This window comes from Salmo salar, chromosome 20 (genome assembly GCF_965601325.2).
Source record: "Salmo salar chromosome 20, fSalSal1, whole genome shotgun sequence".
Taxonomy (NCBI): Eukaryota; Metazoa; Chordata; class Actinopteri; order Salmoniformes; family Salmonidae; genus Salmo; species Salmo salar.
The window spans coordinates 75531072-75553595 of NC_138310.1; the positions used below are offsets into that span (position 1 = coordinate 75531072).

The 22524-nt window shown below is 42.6% G+C and overlaps 1 protein-coding gene across 1 annotated transcript; it reads right to left on the bottom strand.

Moving 5' to 3' along the window:
* Window positions 1-5651: 5651 nt before the first annotated feature.
* Window positions 5652-15894, bottom strand: kcnj13 (potassium inwardly rectifying channel subfamily J member 13). Its single transcript, XM_014163349.3, has 4 exons — window positions 15491-15894; window positions 11998-12256; window positions 11399-11735; window positions 5652-11159 (listed from the first exon to the last, which is right to left on the bottom strand). Exons 2-4 carry the CDS (start codon window positions 12196-12198, stop codon window positions 10585-10587), a joined length of 1113 nt encoding a protein of 370 aa, XP_014018824.1. The 5' UTR covers window positions 12199-12256; window positions 15491-15894; the 3' UTR covers window positions 5652-10584.
* Window positions 15895-22524: the final 6630 nt, after the last annotated feature.

Below are 22524 nucleotides of genomic sequence, written 5' to 3' on the forward strand. Positions count from 1 at the left end.
TCAACCAACACTGTTTCACGACGTATCAGTGACATTGCAGGAGATGGTTTGAAACAATTACTGCTTGCATACAAGCCAGTGAATTATATGCGTTACAGCTGGATGAGTCAACAGACGTGGCGGGCCTGGCACAGCTCCTGGTATATGTCCGTTACGTTTATGGGGAGTCAATTAAGGAAGACATCCTCTTCTGCAAACCACTGGAAACCAGGACAACATGAGAGGATATTTTTAAAGTACTGGACAGCTTTGTGACATCAAATGGACTTTGGTGGTCAAGATCTGTTGGTATCTGTACTGACGGCACAAAAGCCATGACAGGGAGACATACAGTGAGGGAAAAAAGTATTTGATCCCCTGCTGATTTTGTACGTTTGCCCACTGACAAAGAAATGATCAGTCTATAATTTTAATGGTAGGTTTATTTGAACAGTGAGAGACAGAATAACAACTAAAACATCCAGAAAAACGCATGTCAAAAATGTTATAAATTGATTTGCATTTTAATTAGGGAAATAAGTATTTGACCCCTTCTCAATCAGAAAGATTTCTGGCTCCCAGGTGTCTTTTATACAGGTAACAAGCTGAGATTAGGAGCACACTCTTAAAGGGAGTGCTCCTAATCTCAGCTCATAACCTGTATAAAAAAGACACCTGTCCACAGAAGCAATCAATCAATCAGATTCCAAACTCTCCACCATGGCCAAGACCAAAGAGCTCTCCAAGGATGTCAGGGACAAGATTGTAGACCTACACACGGCTGGAATGGGCTACAAGACCATCGCCAAGCAGCTTGGTGAGAAGGTGACAACAGTTGGTGCGATTATTCGCAAATGGAAGAAACACAAAAGAACTGTCAATCTCCCTCGGCCTGGGGCTTCATGCAAGATCTCACCTCGTGGAGTTGCAATGATCATGAGAACGGTGAGGAATCAGCCCAGAACTACACGGGAGGATCTTGTCAATGATCTCAAGGCAGCTGGGACCATAGTCACCAGGAAAACAATTGGTAACACACTACGCCGTGAAGGACTGAAATCCTGCAGCGCCCGCAAGGTCCCCCTGCTCAAGAAAGCACATATACATGCCCGTCTGAAGTTTGCCAATGAACATCTGAATGATTCAGAGGACAACTGGGTTAAAGTGTTGTGGTCAGATGAGACCAAAATGGAGCTCTTTGGCATCAACTCAACTCGCCGTGTTTGGAGGAGGAGGAATGCTGCCTATGACCCCAAGAACACCATCCCCACCATCAAACATGGAGGTGGAAACATTATGCTTTGGGGGTGTTTTTCTGCTAAGGGGACAGGACAACTTCACAGCATCAAAGGGACGATGGACGGGGCCATGTATCGTCAAATCTTGGGTGAGAACCTCCTTCCCTCAGCCAGGGCATTGAAAATGGGTCGTGGATGGGTATTCCTGCATGACAATGACCCAAAACACACGGCCAAGGCAACAAAGGAATGGCTCAAGAAGAAGCACATTAAGGTCCTGGAGTGGCCTAGCCAGTCTCCAGACCTTAATCCCATAGAAAATCTGTGGAGGGAGCTGAAGGTTCGAGTTGCCAAACGTCAGCCTCGAAACCTTAATGACTTGGAGAAGATCTGCAAAGAGGAGTGGGACAAAATCCCTCCTGAGATGTGTGCAAACCTGGTGGCCAACTACAAGAAACGTCTGACCTCTGTGATTGCCAACAAGGGTTTTGCCACCAAGTACTAAGTCATGTTTTGCAGAGGAGTCAAATACTTATTTCCCTCATTAAAATACAAATCATTTTATAACATTTTTGACCTGCGTTTTTCTGGATTTTTTTGTTGTTATTCTGTCTCTCACTGTTCAAATAAACCTACTATTACAATTATAGACTGATCATTTCTTTGTAAGTGTGCAAACGTACAAAATCAGCAGGGGATCAAATACTTTTTCCCCCCACTGTAACTCTTGGTCTTCCTTTCATGTGGCGGTCCTCATGAGAGCCAGTTTCATCATAGCGCTTGATGGTATTTGCAACTGCACTTGAAGAAAGTTTCAAAGTACTTGACATTTTCAGATTTGACCTACCTTCATGTCTTAAAGTAATGATGGACAGTTGTTTCTCTTTGCTTTTTTGAGCTGTTCTTGCCATAATATGGACTTGGTCTTTTACCAAATAGGGTTATCTTCGGTATACTACACATACCTTGTCACAACACACCTGATTGGCTCAAATGCATTAGAAGGAAATATTCCACAAATGAACTTTTAACAAGGCACACCTTTTAATTGAAATGTCTTCCAGGTGACTACCTCATTAATCTGGTTGAGAGAATTCCAAGAGTTTGCAAAGCTGTCATCAAGGCAAAGGGTGGCTACTTTGAAGAATCTCAAATATGAAATATATTTTGTTGAACACTTTTTTGGTTATTACGTGATTCCATATGTGTTATTTCATAGTTTTGATGTATTCACTATTTTTCTACAATGTAGAAAATAGCAAAAATAAAGAAAACCCTTAAATGAGTAGGTGTGTCCAACCTTTTGACTGGTACTGTATGTATATATGTACACTACCGTTCAAAAGTTTGGGGTCACTTAGAAATGTCCTTGTTTTTGAAAGAAAAGCAATTTTTTTGTCCACTAAAATAACATAAAATTGATCAGAAATACAGTGTTAATACATTGTTAATGTTGTACATGACTTTTGTAGCTGGATACGCCTGATTTTTAATGGGATATCTACATAGGCGTACAGAGACCAATTATCAGTAACTACCACTCCTGTGTTCCAATGGCACGTTGTGTTAGCTAATCCAAGTTGATCATTTTAAAAGGATAATTGATCATTAGAAAACCCTTTTGCGATTATGTTAGCACAGCTGAAAACTGTTGTCCTGATTAAAGAAGCAATACAACTGGCCTTCTTTAGACTAGTTGAGTATCTGGAGCATCAGCATTTGTGGGTTTGATTACAGGCTCAAAATGGCCAGAAACTAAGACCTTTCTTCTGAAACTAGTCAGTCTATTCTTGTTCTGAGAATTGAAGGGTATTCAATGCGAGAATTTGCCAAGAAACTGAAGATCTGGTACAACGCTGTGTACTACTCCCTTCACAGAACAGCGCAAACTGGCTCTAGCCAGAATAGAAGAGGAGTGGGAAGCCCCAGTGCACAACTGAGCAAGTACATTAGAGTGTCTAGTTTGAGAAACAGACACATCACAAGTCCTCAACTGGCAGCTTCATTAAATAGTACCCGCAAACACCAGTGAAACACCAGTGAAGAGGAATGCTCCGGAATGCTGGCCTTCTAGGCAGAGTTGCAAAGAGCCATATCTCAGACTGGCCAATAAAAATAAAGATTAAGATTGGCAAAAGAACACAGACACTGGACAGAGGAAGATTGGAAAAAACAGTTATGGACAGACTAATCTAAATTTGAGGTGTTCTGCTCACAAAGAAGAACATTCGTTAGATGCAGAAAAAATGAAAAGATGCTGGAGGAGTGCTTGACGTCATCTGTCAAGCATGGTGGAGGCAATATGATGGTCTGGGGGTGCTTTGGTGGTGATAAATTTGGAGAATTGCACAGGGTAAAAGGGATCTTGAAGAAGGAAGGCTGTCACTCCATTTTGCAACGCCATGCCATACCCTGTGGACGGCGCTTAATTGGAGCCAATATCCTCCTACAACAGGACAATGACCCAAAGCACAGCTCCAAACTATGCAAGAACTATTTAGGGAAGAAGCAGTCAGCTGGTATTCTGTCTATAATGGAGTGGCCAGCACAGTCACCAGATCTCAACCCTATTGAGCTGTTGTGGGAGCAGCTTGACCGTATGGTACGTAAGAAGTGCCCATCAAGCCAATCCAACTTGTGGGAGGTGCTTCAGGAAGCATGGGATGAAATCTCTTCAGATTACCTCAACAAATTGACAACTAAAATACCAAAGATCTGCAAAGCTGTAATTGCTGCAAATGGATAATTCTTTGAGGGAAGCAAAGTTTGAAGGACACAATTATTATTTCAATTAAAAATCATAATTTATAACCTTGTCAACGTCTTGACTATTCATTTTGCAACTAATTTCATGTATGTTTTCATGGAAAACAAGGACATTTAAGTATCCCAAACTTTTAAACGATAGTGTATGTATGTGTGAGAAAATGTTGGTTATGTGTCAATGTTATAGAATCAATGCCCATGATGAACCAGGTTGATTGGACAAGGGGAGGTTGTGTGACATGTGTCCCAGATGTATAGTTGTGAAGACTTGAGGAAATGCAGGTCACAGTATACGGGTCACAAGCACTCAGCTATTTTAAGAACTGACGTGCATTAGCTGGCCTGATTTATTCCTCATCTTTCCCATCATAACAGGATTCTACTTCAGCATGTCTTACGCCACATCCAACCTCTAGTGGATAGAAAGAGAAATGCAGTGACAGTGTGTGTGTTCTGTGCTGTTTTTGAGTCTGTTACATCATCCAATGTTTCAGGTACAGATTTAGAGTGGTGTTATATAATCCTTGCTGGATTGTAGATCTAAGTGTGTTGTATGGTGCAGGTGCAGGCTCTGAAGGTGGGCAGTAAGTTTGAGGCTGAGATCCGAGAGGAGCAGGAGGAACGGAAGAGACAGGAGCTAGATAGGAAACAGAGACAGGCTGCTTTCAAAGAGCTGCAGTCTGCCTTCTGCTCTTAACACAGTAGACACACACACACACACACACACACACACACACACACTAAAACATCCATGATCACACGCAGACTTACATGCACAGAAAGGGAGGTTTTAAAGTAGTTCCACAGCTTCCCTGGATACACTAATAAGAATATTTTATTGAATAATGCAAGAGATTGCTAATACGGTTATTGTTATGATATGGCTATTATGATTAGTTGATATTATTGTTCTAATTAACATGATTATATTAGCTATTATACACAATATTATCACATATTTTAAAACAGTGAGGTCATGCCTATTTTAAGGAAATAGATTTTTCTATTTTCCATTAGTAATTTAATTGTTTGATGTACATTACTGAAAAGGTTTTGTGGAGCAATGTATTGACCAATTGATGTGTAGAAGTTAAAGGAATGTTACAATACCTGTGTCAAAAACAATTTCTCGACATTTTGTTCTGTTGAAACATTTTCAAAATCACTCTGTGAATCAACGTTTTTACTTTTGGCAGATTGTACTATTATATTGAATATTGACCTGTAATCCATGTTTGTTTAATTTCTAGAAACATGCCATCATGTAACACTGTAGCAATATGTTGTCTTATGTGTTCTGAAATTAAAAGGAAATGGATGTATTGTATTTTTCCATAAATAAAACAATGGTAATCACATTCTGTGTGCTTTCTCAATAATGTGTGTATTCTAATGATGTCATATAGTTTGCTGGTCTGATAAGTTTCAAACGGCTGTTGCACAGTACCGGTGAGGAAAGACAGGGGGCAGCATGGTAGCTGACTTGATATAGTAACGTACACACCCAGCTGTAATACCCTCATCGCCATACAAGATTACATTTTGTAGCCAATTGTCATCCACATTCAACATGTATAGAATATTATGTTATTTAGTAAAACATTGGGTATTGTGAGAGATTCTGTGAAATGAAGTATAGAGAAAGTATGAACAAGTATTGTTTCTCCATTTGAATTGTTCAGAAAATATTATTTTATTACATGTAATGTACACTGTACAAGCCATTGGAACATGTATTATGATACAATAAGATTTCATCTCTCTTTCTTTCCATAACATTATTTCCATTTACTCTTTAATCTTTGTGTTTTGCTGTTGACTCAAAATGCATACATACATGCATGATGTAATAGTGATTTTTGTCTTTACATAAATTCAAAGGGAAAATATAAAGATGATCTACTTATATCTTTCTCCAAATGTTTAGCCTATCACTAAAGTGCTCAATCTAAAGCCATAGCATTTTACATATTGAACATGTGTAATCAATGTATAACATAGTATTACATTTCATCTTTGGCTAATATTTGGCGTAAATAGACACACACTGATTTCAGTGAAGATTTCTCAAACATTTAAGGCAGTAATGTAATACATTTGCAGTTAAATGAACTGATATCTTCTAACGCATGATACCTCAGCTTAAAATTATTGAAGACATTGAGTTGTCACCTTTCAAAGTGGGATCATCTACATTACAGAGGCTGCGTTTACACAGACAGCCGAATTCTGATAATTATTTTTAAAATATTACCACGAAAATCTCTTTTGCAAATAATTGGACAGAAGATCAGATTTTGGCTGCCTGTGTAAATGCAGCCAGAGTGTATTCCATAGCAGCGTAGTGTTATTGATTGTGGAATATCATCCTTCATGGCAGTGAATGTAACTGTTGGTTCTAGAGTTCTCAGGTAGCTAGAACATGTTCTACAATCTAGTATTCTTTATTCCACTAGACCAGGTATTCCCAAACTGGGGTACGTGCAATGCCGTCGGGGGTACGCCAAATAAAAATGTGATTCCCAGTACATTTATATTTTCCAACGGGGCTATACATTTGGGTGAATTCTTTTTCTCGCCTGAGTAGCCTCGTTTCACTGCCAAAAATCTAATTAAACCATCTAATGTTCAGCGAAATAACAACACAACGTCAAGTACAGGTAGCCTAGTCAAATAATTAACATCCAATCACGTTAACCGTTACTCTCTCGCGAGAAACCTTCACTCTTGCACAGGCATTTAGAAATGGAACATGACCATTTGAAAAATAATCCACGGGAGTTTTTTGAGCGAGAATAAAGACGACTTTCGAGTAGTAAGACGTATAAAAGCAACAGATACCATTAATAAGAAGGGGCTAGAAGCGTCTTATATGGTGAGCTACTGAATGGCTAGGACAGGCAAGCCCCATACTATTGTGGAAGACTTAATTCTTCCTGCTGCCGCGGATATGGCTGGGACAATGCTGGGGAAAAGGCCAACAAAAACTATACAGACAATGCCTTCATCAACCAACACTGTTTCACGACGTATCAGTGACATTGCAGGAGATGGTTTGAAACAATTACTGCTTGCATACAAGCCAGTGAATTATATGCGTTACAGCTGGATGAGTCAACAGACGTGGCGGGCCTGGCACAGCTCCTGGTATATGTCCGTTACGTTTATGGGGAGTCAATTAAGGAAGACATCCTCTTCTGCAAACCACTGGAAACCAGGACAACATGAGAGGATATTTTTAAAGTACTGGACAGCTTTGTGACATCAAATGGACTTTGGTGGTCAAGATCTGTTGGTATCTGTACTGACGGCACAAAAGCCATGACAGGGAGACATACAGTGAGGGAAAAAAGTATTTGATCCCCTGCTGATTTTGTACGTTTGCCCACTGACAAAGAAATGATCAGTCTATAATTTTAATGGTAGGTTTATTTGAACAGTGAGAGACAGAATAACAACTAAAACATCCAGAAAAACGCATGTCAAAAATGTTATAAATTGATTTGCATTTTAATTAGGGAAATAAGTATTTGACCCCTTCTCAATCAGAAAGATTTCTGGCTCCCAGGTGTCTTTTATACAGGTAACAAGCTGAGATTAGGAGCACACTCTTAAAGGGAGTGCTCCTAATCTCAGCTCATAACCTGTATAAAAAAGACACCTGTCCACAGAAGCAATCAATCAATCAGATTCCAAACTCTCCACCATGGCCAAGACCAAAGAGCTCTCCAAGGATGTCAGGGACAAGATTGTAGACCTACACACGGCTGGAATGGGCTACAAGACCATCGCCAAGCAGCTTGGTGAGAAGGTGACAACAGTTGGTGCGATTATTCGCAAATGGAAGAAACACAAAAGAACTGTCAATCTCCCTCGGCCTGGGGCTTCATGCAAGATCTCACCTCGTGGAGTTGCAATGATCATGAGAACGGTGAGGAATCAGCCCAGAACTACACGGGAGGATCTTGTCAATGATCTCAAGGCAGCTGGGACCATAGTCACCAGGAAAACAATTGGTAACACACTACGCCGTGAAGGACTGAAATCCTGCAGCGCCCGCAAGGTCCCCCTGCTCAAGAAAGCACATATACATGCCCGTCTGAAGTTTGCCAATGAACATCTGAATGATTCAGAGGACAACTGGGTTAAAGTGTTGTGGTCAGATGAGACCAAAATGGAGCTCTTTGGCATCAACTCAACTCGCCGTGTTTGGAGGAGGAGGAATGCTGCCTATGACCCCAAGAACATCATCCCCACCATCAAACATGGAGGTGGAAACATTATGCTTTGGGGGTGTTTTTCTGCTAAGGGGACAGGACAACTTCACCGCATCAAAGGGACGATGGACGGGCCATGTACCATCAAATCTTGGGTGAGAACCTCCTTCCCTCAGCCAGGGCATTGAAAATGGGTCGTGGATGAGTATTCCTGCATGACAATGACCCAAAACACACGGCCAAGGCAACAAAGGAGTGGCTCAAGAAGAAGCACATTAAGGACCTGGAGTGGCCTAGCCAGTCTCCAGACCTTAATTCCATAGAAAATCTGTGGAGGGAGCTGAAGGTTCGAGTTGCCAAACGTCAGCCTCGAAACCTTAATGACTTGGAGAAGACCTGCACGGAGGAGTGGGACAAAATCCCTCCTGAGATGTGTGCAAACCTGGTGGCCAACTACAAGAAACGTCTGACCTCTGTGATTGCCAACAAGGGTTTTACCACCAAGTAGTAAGTCATGGTTTGCAGAAGGGTCAAATACTTATTTCCCTAATTAAAATGCAAATCAATTTATAACATTTTTGACATGCGTTTTTCTGGATTTTTTTGTTGTTATTCTGTCTCTCACTGTTCAAATAAACCTACCATTAAAATGATAGACTGATCATTTCTTTGTCAGTGGGCAAACGTACAAAATCAGCAGGGGATCAAAGGGGATCAGGGGGGATCAAATACTTTTTTCCCTCACTGTAGTTGAGTGATAACGCGTGTGCAAGTAGTTACTCCCGACGCCACTTGGGTACACTGCAAAGACCGAATATAAACACTAAAATAAAATAAGAGAGGCTTTTGCTGCCAAGGGAATGCCTGATAGCTTGAAAGACGTTTTAGACACTACAGTGAAAACTTTGTTAAAGCAAGGCCTCTGAACTCTCGTGTATTTTCTGCATTATGCAATGATATGGGCAGCGACCATGTAACGCTTTTACAACATACAGAAGTGCGCTGGTTATCAAGGGGCAAAGTATTGAGACATTTTTTTAAATTGAGAGACAAGCTTAAAGTTTTCTTTACTGACCATAATTTTCACTTGTCTGACCGCTTGCATGATGATGAGTTTCTCACACACCTGGCCTATCTGGGTGATGTTTTTTCTGCCTGAATGATCTGAATCTAGGATTACAGGGACTCTCCACAACTATATTCAATGTGCGGGACAAAATTAAGAAGTTGGAGCTGTTTTCTGTCTGCATTAACAAGGACAACACACAGGTCTTTCCATCATTGTATGATTTTTTGTGTGCAAATGAACTCAAGCTTACGGACAATGTCAAAAGTGATATAGCGAAGCACCTGAGTGAGCTGGGTGCGCAATTACGCAGGTACTTTCCCAAAACGGATGACACAAACAACTGAATTCGTTATCCCTTTCATGCCCTGCCTCCAGTCCACTTAATGAAATCTGAACAAGAGAGCCTCATCGAAATTGCAACAAGCGGTTCTGTGGAAATTGAATTTAATCAGAAGCCACTGCCAGATTTCTGGATAGGGCTGCGCTCAGAGTATCTTGCCTAGGCAAATCGCGCTGTTAAGACACTGATGCCCTTTGCAACCACGTACCTATGTGAGACTGGATTCTCAGCCTTCACTAGCATGAAAACTAAATACAGGCACAGACTGTGTGCAGGAAATTATTTAAGACTGAGACTCTCTCCAATACAACCCAACATTGAAGAGTTATGTGCATCCTTTCAAGCACACCCTTCTCATTAACCTGTGGTGAGTAATTCACAATTTTCTATGAACAAATAAGGTTTTATATGTAAGCAAAGGCTAAATTATTGATTATCATTATATTATTATTTGTGCCCTGGTCCTATAAGAGCTCTTTGTCAATTCCCACGAGCCGGGTTGTGACAAAAACACACTCATTCTTATGTTTAATACATGTATCGTATGTGGCAGGCTTACAATGATGGCAAAAAACAACATTTGAGAGTGCGATGACCTTGGTGCTAGAGGGGGTACACAGCTGGAGGTTGAATGTTTGAAGGGACACGGGACTATAAAAAGTAGGTAGCAGATACCAGGTAGCAGAGCCATAGAAACCTGTCCCTCCCATAATGGCCCTAACTCTCCCTTTCTGCCCCTATCTCTATCCCTATGTTGCTACCCTCCTTCACACACAGACACACACACACACACACACACACACACACACACACACACACACACACACACACACACACACACACACACACACACACACACACACACACACACACACATATTGTAAACCCTGGAACCCATCCATCCCACGTTGTCTCTGTCCCTTACTCCTCTCAGCTATTACCCTCTTTCCCTTCTACCCTCCTCCTTTCCCTCCCTTACTCCATCCTGTCACTCCCATCCCCGTTGATCTGCACCACACACTCCTTGTCCAGCGACTCCTTGCAGTGGGCCATGCCAAAGTGCTGACTGCTCACCTGGTACCTGCCATGCTTGTCCAGCCCCATGGCGGGCACGAAGCGCCGCTCAAACTGGATCTCCTGGCGCAGGTAGGACGTTCTTTTCTGGCAGGCGTCGCCCGTGCCCTCCTGTGAGGCGGAGAGAAACACCACTAGCTCAAAGTGGCTGGCGCTGCCCTCACGCAGGGCTGGGTAAAGGGGGCTGTGGCGGTCCAGGATGTGGTAGAAGGTGAGGGGGAAGATGAAGAATGGACAGGGGCGGGGGCCCAGCCGGTCCAGCTGGAAGTCCAGGTTGGTCTGGTGCAGGACCTGGTCGTCTCTCTCTTCATACAGGACGGCACTGACCTCCACGTCCACCAGGGGGCGGCGCAGAAGGTTGGTGGCCCGGAACATGAGGCAGAGCTGGCCCTGGTGCTGACCCACCACCGCCTGGGGGCTGAACTGGATGGCCCCGGCACGTTTCTGGGGACGGGCGATCTTAGCCACAAACGCACCTGAAGAGCGGGGATGGGTGAGAGAGAGAGTGAAGATGTACATATCAGTCGTTTTCCTTAGAATTATGTAAGTTTTATTTTTTTTAATCTCAAGAGACCCGGTGAAACAAAGACCGAATATAAACAATAAAATAAAATAATGAAGATGAAGACCAAACAGCTGTGCCCTCAGCATTGAAAGGTCCAAAAACAAACTGAGAAAGTGAGAAAGAGAAGTGATCCTCTCCATTAGAAAGTACCTGTGATGAAGGCTTCCAGCATGAGCCCCAGCAGCATCTGAACCGCCAGCAGGGCTATAGCGCTGGGACAGTCCCCACTGGGGAACATGGTGCCGTACCCAATGGTCAGCTGGGTCTCCAGGGAGAAGGAGAAGGCTGCGGTGAAGCTGGTGATGTGTTTGACACACACCACGTGTCCCTCTGGAGGAGCGTCGTGGTCCTCCACCGCCAGGTCTCCATTGAGGTGGGCCAGTAGGTACCACAGGCAGGCGAACAGCAGCCAGTGGGCCACAAAGGAGGTGCAGAAGGCCAAGAGGACCCAGCGCCAGCGCAGGCACACCACTGCCCCCCACAGGTCCTGCATGGGAGAGCCAGGGTGTATATACCCATTCAATTATTGCTGGTTTCCCAGACAGAGATAAAGCCGGATCCTGGTCTAATAATCAAGTTCAATGGATATTCTCAATTGAGAGTTTAAATCCAGGACTAGTCTTAATCTATGTCTGCGAATCCGGCGCATAGAGTGTCTGTGTGTAACTTTTGATTTTAAGTTTACTTTTCCGTTTAGTCAGCAGCCCCTCTTCAACTATTTAGGGTGTGTGTCAACTCATTTATTTTACCTGTAGGGCTAGCACCCAGGCAGAGGCCGAGGCCCAGGAGGGCCACAGGCCAGGAGAGGGAGGGGCGGAGCGCAGGGCGCAGTGACCGTCCTTGGTCACCAGACGCTGGCAAGACAGGTAGGACGGGGATGATGTGGACAACAGGAGAGGGGAGGAGGAGACCTTGTTCCCGTCCAGGTCATTGGTCGTTTTGGTTGTCATGGTTACAGGGAGGTGAGGGGTCGAGGGGAGGCAAGTGGGCAGGTCAGGATGAAGGTATCTGGAAACAAACATAATTATGCCAAGAATCATAGAAGAGCGTTTATAATAACTTTATAAACATGGACAACTTTGACTTTACAATTCCACTTTAACATTGTTATGCAGTTAGTTATGTACATAGGGGGACAGACAGAGAGAGACAGAAACTTCCAGAAACGTCTAGAATGTTGTTGCAGGTGATTAGAGAAGTACTCAGTGGGGTATCTGTCAGTGGAACACAGCGACATGCAGAGCAGGAATGTGGTGAGTTTAATCTTGGAGGAACAGACTCAGTAATAATCACTACAGTACCAGACTGGGACTTCTCTCTCCCATCTGTTCTCTAGTCTTGTTCAGCAACATGTTAGTATGCTTTATGGATGATCACTTGGACAAATAATATACACCCTCCTCATGTACTGACTGTAGACTATATGATGGGATGTTTTTAGAATTTTTCCGTCAGAACTCGGACATGGTTCACCAAGAATAGAGTATGATGATGTTTGAGGTTTATCTGAGATTAAATATGCTTTTTATGAAGTCTCTTGTTTGCATTGTGTATGTATAGCTAGCTGTAAGAGATGAGCTGAGAAAACATTGCACATACATTTTACAAAATAGTTTTTTAAGTGCTGTATCTAACTCACATCATGGACCAGAGGGACTTAAAGGGATGCTTGGCGAAGAAATTGTTCTGTTTATAACTTTAGCCTGTAAACTGTGCACCCTGCACTGTCTGTAAGTATAGATGGAATATACAGCTAACAAAGCTGTTCCTTTGATACAAAAACACTTAAATAATGTAAATGTCAAAAGCTGTACAATGTCTGTACAGTTCACACAGTAAAATCGTGTTATCGTTTTTCTGTGTATCAAAGGGATAAAATTACACTTGGTAGTAAAAACTAGCCCTGAGCCTTGACTACACACCAGGACAGTTACAAAATATTAAATCGTTGCTAAATGTCGTGGGAGCCTCGCTGGAGTAACTCTATGTTTCTAAGGGATTTTATTCATCAACATTATAATTGTGCAGTGGTGTAAAGTACTTAAGTAAAAATACTTTAAAGTGCTACTTAAGTAGTTTTTTGGGGTATCTGTACTTTACATTACTATATATATTTTTGACTACTTTTACTTTTACTTCACTACATTCCTGAAGACAATATTGCACTTTATACTTCATACATTTTCCCTGACTACCAAAAGTACTTTGAATGCTTAACGGGACAGGAAAATTGTCAAATTCAAGCACTTATCAAGAGAACACGTGGTCATCCCTACTGCCTCTGGCCTGGCGGACTCACTAAACACAAATGCATCTTTTGTAAATCATGTCTGAGTGTGGGCGTGTGCCGCTGGCTGTCCATACATTTTAAAAACAAGAAAATGGGTCCCGTCTGCTTTGCTTAATATAAGGAATTTTAAACGATTTATACTTTTACTTTTACTTTGATAGTTAAGTATATTTTAGCAACTACATTTACTTTTGATACTTCAGTATATTTAAAACCAAATACTTTTAGACTTTTACTCAAGTAGTATTTTACCGGCTGACTTTCACTTTTACTTGAGTAACTTTCTATTAAGGTATCTTTACTTTTACTCAAGTATGACAATTGTGTACTTTTTCCACCTCTATAATTGTGTATCATTAAATGGGGAATTTTGATGCACTTATGTTGGCTAATTCAATGACAGATTCTTTACAGTCAGAACTAATCTCTGGCACAGGCTACAAGTCAGGCTGCGGAGGCTAGCTGCTAGCTACCGCTTCTGTTCTCTAGGCCAAGCATGGGACTGTTATTACAGAAATTCTATAGGGTAATAGTAAGTATGGCTATGTGTTGGTGCAGTAAGAAGTGCTTCATTTTCCTGAGGTGGCGGGATGCCAGCTTGAGAGAGGCCATCAGAGAGGCCGTCACATGAGGGGCATACGGCGTGCAGGGGAGGCAAACACACACACACACAATCACATAGACACACAATCACATACACACACAATCACATAGATACACAATCACACACAAACAGTGGTTAACAATCTCCCATATCCCCCCATGTCTGTTGGGCCTGGCCCTTTTCTCCCCAGTGTGTGTGTGGGATAGCGGCAGCTATCAGATGATGCTAACAAACAGCACTCTGTCTGTGTGCTCTCAGTGTGGATGGATGTCGGGGCTCAGAGGCTGCTGAGATAGTTTGGGGTTGTTGGTTGGAAATACTGTAGCTGGGCTACATAGCTCCCTAGGCTATAGCTTAGTTTAGCCAACGATGATACTGCAAAGTGGGGTGCAGGGGAGTTTTGCCATTTTCCCACAGATAAGCTAATTGTAGATAACACATTACTAGCATGTTATTGAGTGTTTGTCTTAGGTGTCAAAGTTTAAGGGGTATAGGTATATGTAGGAGGAGGCTGTTTTACTTGTCCTCCGATTTCACCCTCCACTAGCGTGTTGTTTAATAGCATATGGATGGAAATTCCACTCCCCACTCTAATGTCCAGCTTTACCCCCATCCCCATAGAGATCCACTGAGAACAAGGGTGGTGAACCTGTTAACCACCCAGAGCTAAACAGTTACATACGCTCAGTTATGTATAGATAAATCCTGTAAATGCTTTCTCTGTGGTTATAAAACAGAGTTGGACAGGTTGTGCAAGTTGACCTGCCTTTGTCCTACTTAGGCCTATATCTAACATGTGTTAAACATGAAAAGAAACACCCATTTTGTTACTTCTAGCTGGAAAAAGTTGACCTGTTATTTGACTTCTTCAGTCTAGGGTCTCCGAGGGTACAAGCTGTGTTTATGTATTCATTTACATGTACATTATTGACAGTAGACACAGTCTTGGTTAAGTTTAGCTGAAATCGGTGATTCCGCAGGTCAAGTTCTTGCACAATGTTCAAGAACATTGCACAAAATCAATCTTACAATTTAAAGTTGAAAGTCAAAAAATTTTGGGAAGGATTTTACAGTTTTTTCTGTAGTGATGCACCACAGTCTCACTTCTCTCTCTCTCTGTGTCTCCTCTCTGACTCTCTCTCTATCTCTGTCTCTCCCTGTCGCTCTCTCTCTCTGTCTCTCTCTCTCTCTCTCTCGCTCTCTCTCTATCTCTGTTTATCTCTCTCTGTCTCTGTCTCTCGCTCTGTCTCTCTATCTGTCTCTCTCACACAGTCTAGTATCACCCTCTCTCTCTCCCTCTCAGTGGCCGGGATCGTCTTACTCCCTGTCCGTCCGTAAGGTTACTCACCGTAGTGTAGCACCAGGGCCAGCGATCACCCCTCTGATGGTGCCCTTTTCACCCGAGCGCTGATCCGAGGGCGGGCAGGAGGCGAGGCCAGGGGCGGGAAAACTACCAAATCCTTGGGATGAGAAGATGGGGGGTAAATCCCAAGGTATTCCCGAGGTAAAGGGAGGAAAAAGAAAGTGTCACCCCAGGAACTCTTCGGCGTGGGAGCCGGACTGAGCCCAACGCTCTGCTCTTCCGATCTGCAGCTCCGGCTCTCTGCCGAGGATGATTCGATTGGTCACATTACTCTGCATGTGGCCAATTAGTGTTCCCGGAAGGCGAGAGAGGGAGGAGAAAAACCCAAAGAACAACACCTTGTCACTGTTCATTGACAGAGCCAGTTGTAGCTCCTCTGAGTCCTGTGGTTGGTAGGAGTAAATGAGTATAGGAATGATGATGAGAGTGAGGCTCTGGAGGGGGAGTGTGACAACAGGGTGTCTTTGCATATGTGTGTGTGTGTGTGTGTGTGTGTGTGTGTGTGTGTGTGGTGTGTGTGTGTGTGTGTGTGTGTGTGTGTGTGTGTGTGTGTGTGTGTGTGTGTGTGTGTGTGTGTGTGTGTGTGTGTGTGTGTGTGAGAGAGGGGGGGGGGGGAATAGAGTCTGTTGTTGCTGTCCATCTGTCTTTCTACCCCAGACATAAGGATTCTGTGTTTATCAGACCTTTTGCACTTGGACAGGTGAATAGCTTTCACCTGTGCAGTCATGTCTAATTGGTGCTTACTTAATGACGCATTATGAAAGTATTTGAACAGGGACATGGAAGACATGCCATGTTGCAAGTGTTGACTAATAAGACATCCAATTTATCCAACCATAATGTAACCTTTAACCTTAACCTAACCCCTAACCTTACCTCAGATAGTAAGGAATTTGTTTAATCACCACATTGCCCTTTCCTTGAGAGTCATCATGATATAGTGTTGCTATTGCATGTGATTTCAAATGTGGCAGACCCTTTTTAACCATACTTCACAGTGCTTCTTTGTTACTGATTAGGATGTAGTAAGCCATATTACAGGAGTTCAAAGGTCACAGCAGGCTGGGTCTGAGTGTGGTGCTCCCTAACTTCTTTGCTTGTACTCTATCAACTGCCCAGGAGAGCTCTGAAATGTTGCAAAAGTTCAAAGTTCGAAGAAAGATGCCTGGGTAAGAGGAGTTGGAAGAGAGAGGGAGGAGAAGAAGGAGAGAGGGATTGATTGTTCCATTGCAAAATCAACCTTCGCATTACTATCTACGGCACTCACACTTTCATTAAGTCTTTCTGTTGGTAAAGTTTGAAATATTGCAAAAGTTCAAAGTTCAAAGAAAGATGACTTGGTAAGAGGAGTTGGAAGAGAGAGGGAGGAGAAGGAGAAAAGAGCGATTCATTCCTAGCTAACAATTCTATTGAGAGATAACTTTTTTGTAATTTTACCCGTATGTTTCCCCTAATGTTTGAGTGTCCAGTTTTCCGTTAGTTAGGGGAACATGGTATCTCAATCTGGTCTCAGAGCATTTTGTATTTTTCTGTACTCTTATCCGAGACACTCCATTTAATATGATATGTTAAGTGTTGTATGGTATGTATTAATTTGTGGTTGTCCATCGTCCATTTCGTATGATATGTTACAAATTACAATTCTTATGATATGTTACGTATATGTTACGAATTTAAATTCGTACAATATGTTATGAATTAGCAAAACGTACAATATGTTAGTAAGTTGGTGGTCTGTTGTTATCCCTCTAGCGATGTGGGGGCTGTGCTTTGGCAAAGTGGGTGGGGTTATATTCTGCCTGGTTTGCCCTGTCCGGGGATTTCGTCAGACGGGGTCACAGTGTCCCCCGACCCCCCTTGTTTCAGCCTCCAGTATCTATGCTGCAATAAGATATGTGCCGGGGGGCTAGGGTCAGTCTGTCCTACCTGGTGTAATTCTCCTGTCCTATCTGGTGTAATTCTCCTGTCCTATCTGGTGTAATTCTCCTGTCCTATCTGGTGTAATTCTCCTGTCCTATCTGGTGTAATTCTCCTGTCCTATCTGGTGTAATCCTCCTGTCCTATCTGGTGTAATCCTCCTGTCCTATCTGGTGTAATTCTCCTGTCCTATCTGGTGTAATCCTCCTGTCCTATCTGGTGTAATCCTCCTGTCCTATCTGGTGTAATTCTCCTGTCCTATCTGGTGTAATTCTCCTGTCCTATCTGGTGTAATTCTCCTGTCCTATCTGGTGTAATGCTCCTGTCCTATCTGGTGTAATTCTCCTGTCCTATCTGGTGTAATTCTCCTGTCCTATCTGGTGTAATTCTCCTGTCCTATCTGGTGTAATTCTCCTGTCCTATCTGGTGTAATCCTCCTGTCCTATCTGGTGTAATTCTCCTGTCCTATCTGGTGTAATTCTCCTGTCCTATCTGGTGTAATTCTCCTGTCCTATCTGGTGTAAATCTCCTGTCCTATCTGGTGTAATCCTCCTGTCCTATCTGGTGTAATTCTCATGTCCTATCTGGTGTAATTCTCCTGTCCTATCTGGTGTAATTCTCCTGTCCTATCTGGTGTAATTTTCCTGTCCTATCTGGTGTAATTCTCCTTTCCTATCTGGTGTAATTCTCCTGTCCTACCTGGTGGAAATCTCAGTCCTATCTGGTGTAATTCTCCTGTCCTATCTGGTGTAATTCTCATGTCCTATCTGGTGTAATTCTCCTGTCCTATCTGGTGTAATTTCCTGTCCTATCTGGTGTAAATCTCCTGTCCTACCTGGTGTAATGCTCCTGTCCTATCTGGTGTAAATCTCCTGTCCTATCTGGTGTCCTGTGAGAACTTAAGTACGCTCCCTCTAATTCTCACCTCTCTCTCTCTCAACCTCTGAATGCTCGGCTGTGAAAAGCCAACTGACATTTACTCCTGAGGCGATGACCTGTTGCACCTTCTACAACCACTGTGATTATTATTTGACCCTGCTGGTCATCTATGAACATTTGAACATCTTGAAGAACGATCTGGCCTTAATGGCCATGTGCTCTTAGAATCACCTTTCTAGGTTTCTTCCTAGGTTCCAGCCTTTCTAAGGAGTTTTTCCTAGCCACCGTGCTTCTACACCTGCATTGGTTACTGTTAAGGGTTTTAGGCTGGGGTTGTGTATATCACTTTGTGACATCTGCTGATGTAAACAGGCTTTTATAAATACATTTGATTGATTGATTGATTGATTGATTGATTGATTGATTGATCTACATAAGTGCCTAGGGAGGAGGGTTTAGGGTATATTCTGGACAGGGATTAACTATACTGGCCTAATAAGCACATGTCCTAGATATATCCTTTATTGGGACAATGGTAAGGTCATTCGTCAATGCTACTGTTGGCCTGTATTCGAGACCAGCTACGGAAATCACCCTAGTCTCACATTCTTAGCAATACATGATAGTCATTTAAAACACACCTATCTGATCGAATTAAAATGAGTCTCTCATTGAAAGATGGGAATCTGTAGGATTTCCCGTTGAGCATGAATTATGACCACATTTTCACTACCTCAAAAATGATTAGTATTTATTAGTTATATATTGGTGAGCATCGCAAAGAGAACTGTCATCTTTTTTAAATCTACACCAAATATACAAGGTAGAACAAAAATGTGTCATTGACAAACTCATTTGAATTAGATCAGATAAGTGTGTTGTAACCTTTTCCAAATAATGACAGTAACATATATTGCTGAGAATTTGAGCAGAGGGTGCCTGCCCTAGTGGGTCTCAAACCCAGGCCACCAGCACCAATATCAAACAACCTAACTACGGTCCCAGTAAGGGATATCTCCATGGCATGTGCTTATTGGGCCAGTATAGTTAGGCCCTGTCCAGAATAAACCCTAACCCCTCCTCCCTAGGCACTTATGGAAATGAAACAACTGGATAGCTGTAAGCAATAGGGTGAATGCACTTTGAAGTAAATCTCAACTCTGTTAAAAGTACACCATTTTTTTTTTATTGATCATAGGACTATCATTAAAACAAATCAAATCAAAATGTATTTGTCACGTGCTTCGTAAACAACAGGTGTAGACTAACAGTGAAACGCCTACTTACGGGTCCTTTTCCAACACTGCAGAGTTAAAGACTTAAAATGTAATAAAAAATAGAAATAGTGACACAAGGAATGAATACTTTTATTTTATTTATTGAACCTTTATTTAACTACATACACAGTGAATAATGAATAACAATAACGAGTAAAAATAACATGGCTATATAAAGGGAGTACCAGTACCGAGTTGATGTTTAGGTGTATGAGATAACTGAGCTAGCTATGTACATATAGGTAGGGGTAAAGTGACAAGGCAACAGGATAGATAATAGACAGTAGCAGCAGCGTATGTGGTGAGTGTGGAAGGGTGTGTGTGTGTGCGTGTGTGTGCGTGCGTGCGTGCGTGCGTGCGTGCGGTGGGTGTGTGTGTGTGTGTGTGTGTGTGTGTGTGGAGTGTCAGTGTTAGTGTGAGTATGTGGGTAGTGTGTGGAGTCCATGGTGTGTGCATTGTCAAAAAATGGGTCAATGCAGATAGTTGGGGTACCCATTTGATTAGCTATTCAGCAGTAGTATTTAGCAATCTTATGGCTTGGGGTAGAAACTGTTCAGGGTCTTGTTGGTTCCAGACTTGGTGCACTGGTACCGCTTGCCATGTAGTAGCACAGATAACAGTCCATGGCTTGGGTGGCTGGAGTCTTTGACATGTTTTGGGCCTTCCTCTGACACTGCCTGGTATAAAGGTCCTAAATGGCAGGGAGCTGAAGACACCAGCTGGCCAGCGCATGCTCTGAGTACGCATCCTTGTATTCCGTCTGACTCCGCAGCCTTGCGAATGTTAACCTGTTTAAAAGACCTTACTCACATCGGCTACGGAGAGCGAAATCACACAGTCATCCGGAGCAGCTGGTGCTCTCATGTATGGTTCAGTGTTGCTTGCCTCGAAGTGAGCATTAAAGGCATTTAGCTCATCTGGTAAACTCGCCTTCAGCTCAGCTTGTAATTCATGGCTTCTGGTTGGGGTATGTATGTGTGGTCACTGTGGGCACGACGTCGTCAATGCTCTTATTAACAAAGCTGGAGTCTGATATGGTAAACTCCTCAATGTTATTGGATGAATCCCGGAACATATTCCAGTTAGTGCTAGCGAAACAGTCCTGTAGTTTAGCACCTGCTTCATCGGACCACTTCAGTATTGAGCGCGTCACCGGTACTTCCTGTTTGAGTGTTTTCTTGTAAGCAGGAGGATAGTGTTTGATTTGCCAAAAGGAGGGCAAATGAGGGCCTTTTGTTCCCTCTAGTTGCACAGGTGACATGCTGGTCAAAATGAGGTAAAACAGATTTCAGTTTCCCTGCATTAAAATCACCGGCCACGGGAAACGCTGCATCTAAATGTGCATTTTTTGTTTGCGTGTGGCCCTATACAGCTTGTTGAGTGCCAGAATCAGTTAGTGGTTGGAAATAGACAGATATGAAAAATATCGATGAGAACTCTCTTGGTAAATAATATGGGCTGCAGCTTGTCATGAGGTATTCTAACTCAGGTGAGCAAAAACTTGAGACTTCCTTAACATTAGAGATCGTGCACCAACTGTTGTTAGCAATGAGACACACCCCTCCTCCCTTCGTCTTACCAGAGTCTGCTGTCCGGGCTTTACAAGTCATAGAAAAACCTGTGAGATATATATCCATGTCCTTGTTCAGCCACGACTCTGAGTAACATAGAATTTTACCAACACCTGACATGGACATGGTAGTGTAGCAGGAAGATCAGAATATCATGTAGCAAGAAGTTGTTAGTTCAAATCCCAGGTGAAGACATGTTGAATAATAATTACTGTATAAATGAACATGCACAATGTAATCATCTATGTTAAATATTTAAGTTGAAAACAGTTTATGTTAATAGTGTGTCTGAGTATCCCTAACCTTGTCAACAGAAGAAGAGCTAGGAATGGATCAGTGGTTCACAAATCAGAGCAACCATGTTCTGTGTAAGTTTGGTGGGACGTTGATGGAATATTCTCCTAGCCCTCAGAAAACTGGACACATGAATGTTCCTGCAACGTTCCCATGAAACATGGGTAGAACATTAATACATTATGTTCTGCAAACATGGCAACCATGTTCTGTGTATGTTTGGTGGGAATTTGATGGAAAATTCTCCTAACCCACAGAAAACTGGGAACATTTGTTGTTAGCTGGGTTGTTCCATTGCAAAATCTATCTTCACATTACTACTGTATCTACAGCACTCTTTCATAAGGTCTTTATTGGCAGCTTTCAAAACTGCAAACGGAGTCGCGCAATAATGTGTGTTTTGGCTTGTTTCAGATCTCTTTAGAAGTAGAAGTCTTTAGGAAGAATGTCATGTAGGTGTTATGTTACGTTATACCTGCTGTTGGCTCTGACTGACACTCTAACCCTCATTCAATATCATTCGTCTGAAGACAGAGGTAAGGTAAAGAGAGAGAGAGAGAGAGTTAGAGAGAAGGAGAGAAGGGCACAATTAGGTCATTCACCTGCTGCTGGGCAAAATGTTGCCCCCTCCACCTCCCCCTTTCTCCCTGAAACCTTTTTTTTCTTCTCCTCTGTAGCAAAGTCTCTCTGTGTTTCTTTCTTTATCCCCCTTTTCTCTCACTCCCTATTCCACTCCCTTTCTCTCTCTGGTCTGGTTGGGCTGTGTTCAACTATGCTTGTACAACTCCTTTCCTCCACAGTCCCAATCTACAACACAACAGCGCTTCCCATTGGAGAAATTCTGATATGAGAAGCTGCTTTTTCAGTTGTAAACCACTAGAGAGCAGTACACCCTTTTCCTTTACCGTGGCTTTGTCAGTGGTTTGTAGTGGTTTGGTATAGTGGTTTTGGCGTTATGGTGTGACAGAGCTGCTGCATAAAAGCCTGCCTGTGTTTCAGTGAAAATACTCACTGCTAAGAGAGTAACATGCTCTGTGTTCACACATACATAAATCACTCCCTCTCTCTTTCTCTCCCTCTT

Coding starts and splice junctions, on each gene's coding strand:
- kcnj13 (XM_014163349.3), bottom strand. CDS start 12,198: ATGACAACCAAAACGACCAATGACCTGGACGGGAACAAGGTCTCCTCC. Junction 11,736..11,997: donor CCTGGGTGCTAGCCCTACAG/GTAAAATAAATG, acceptor TCTCCCATGCAG/GACCTGTGGGGGGCAGTGGT. Junction 11,160..11,398: donor GCTGGAAGCCTTCATCACAG/GTACTTTCTAAT, acceptor CCCGCTCTTCAG/GTGCGTTTGTGGCTAAGATC.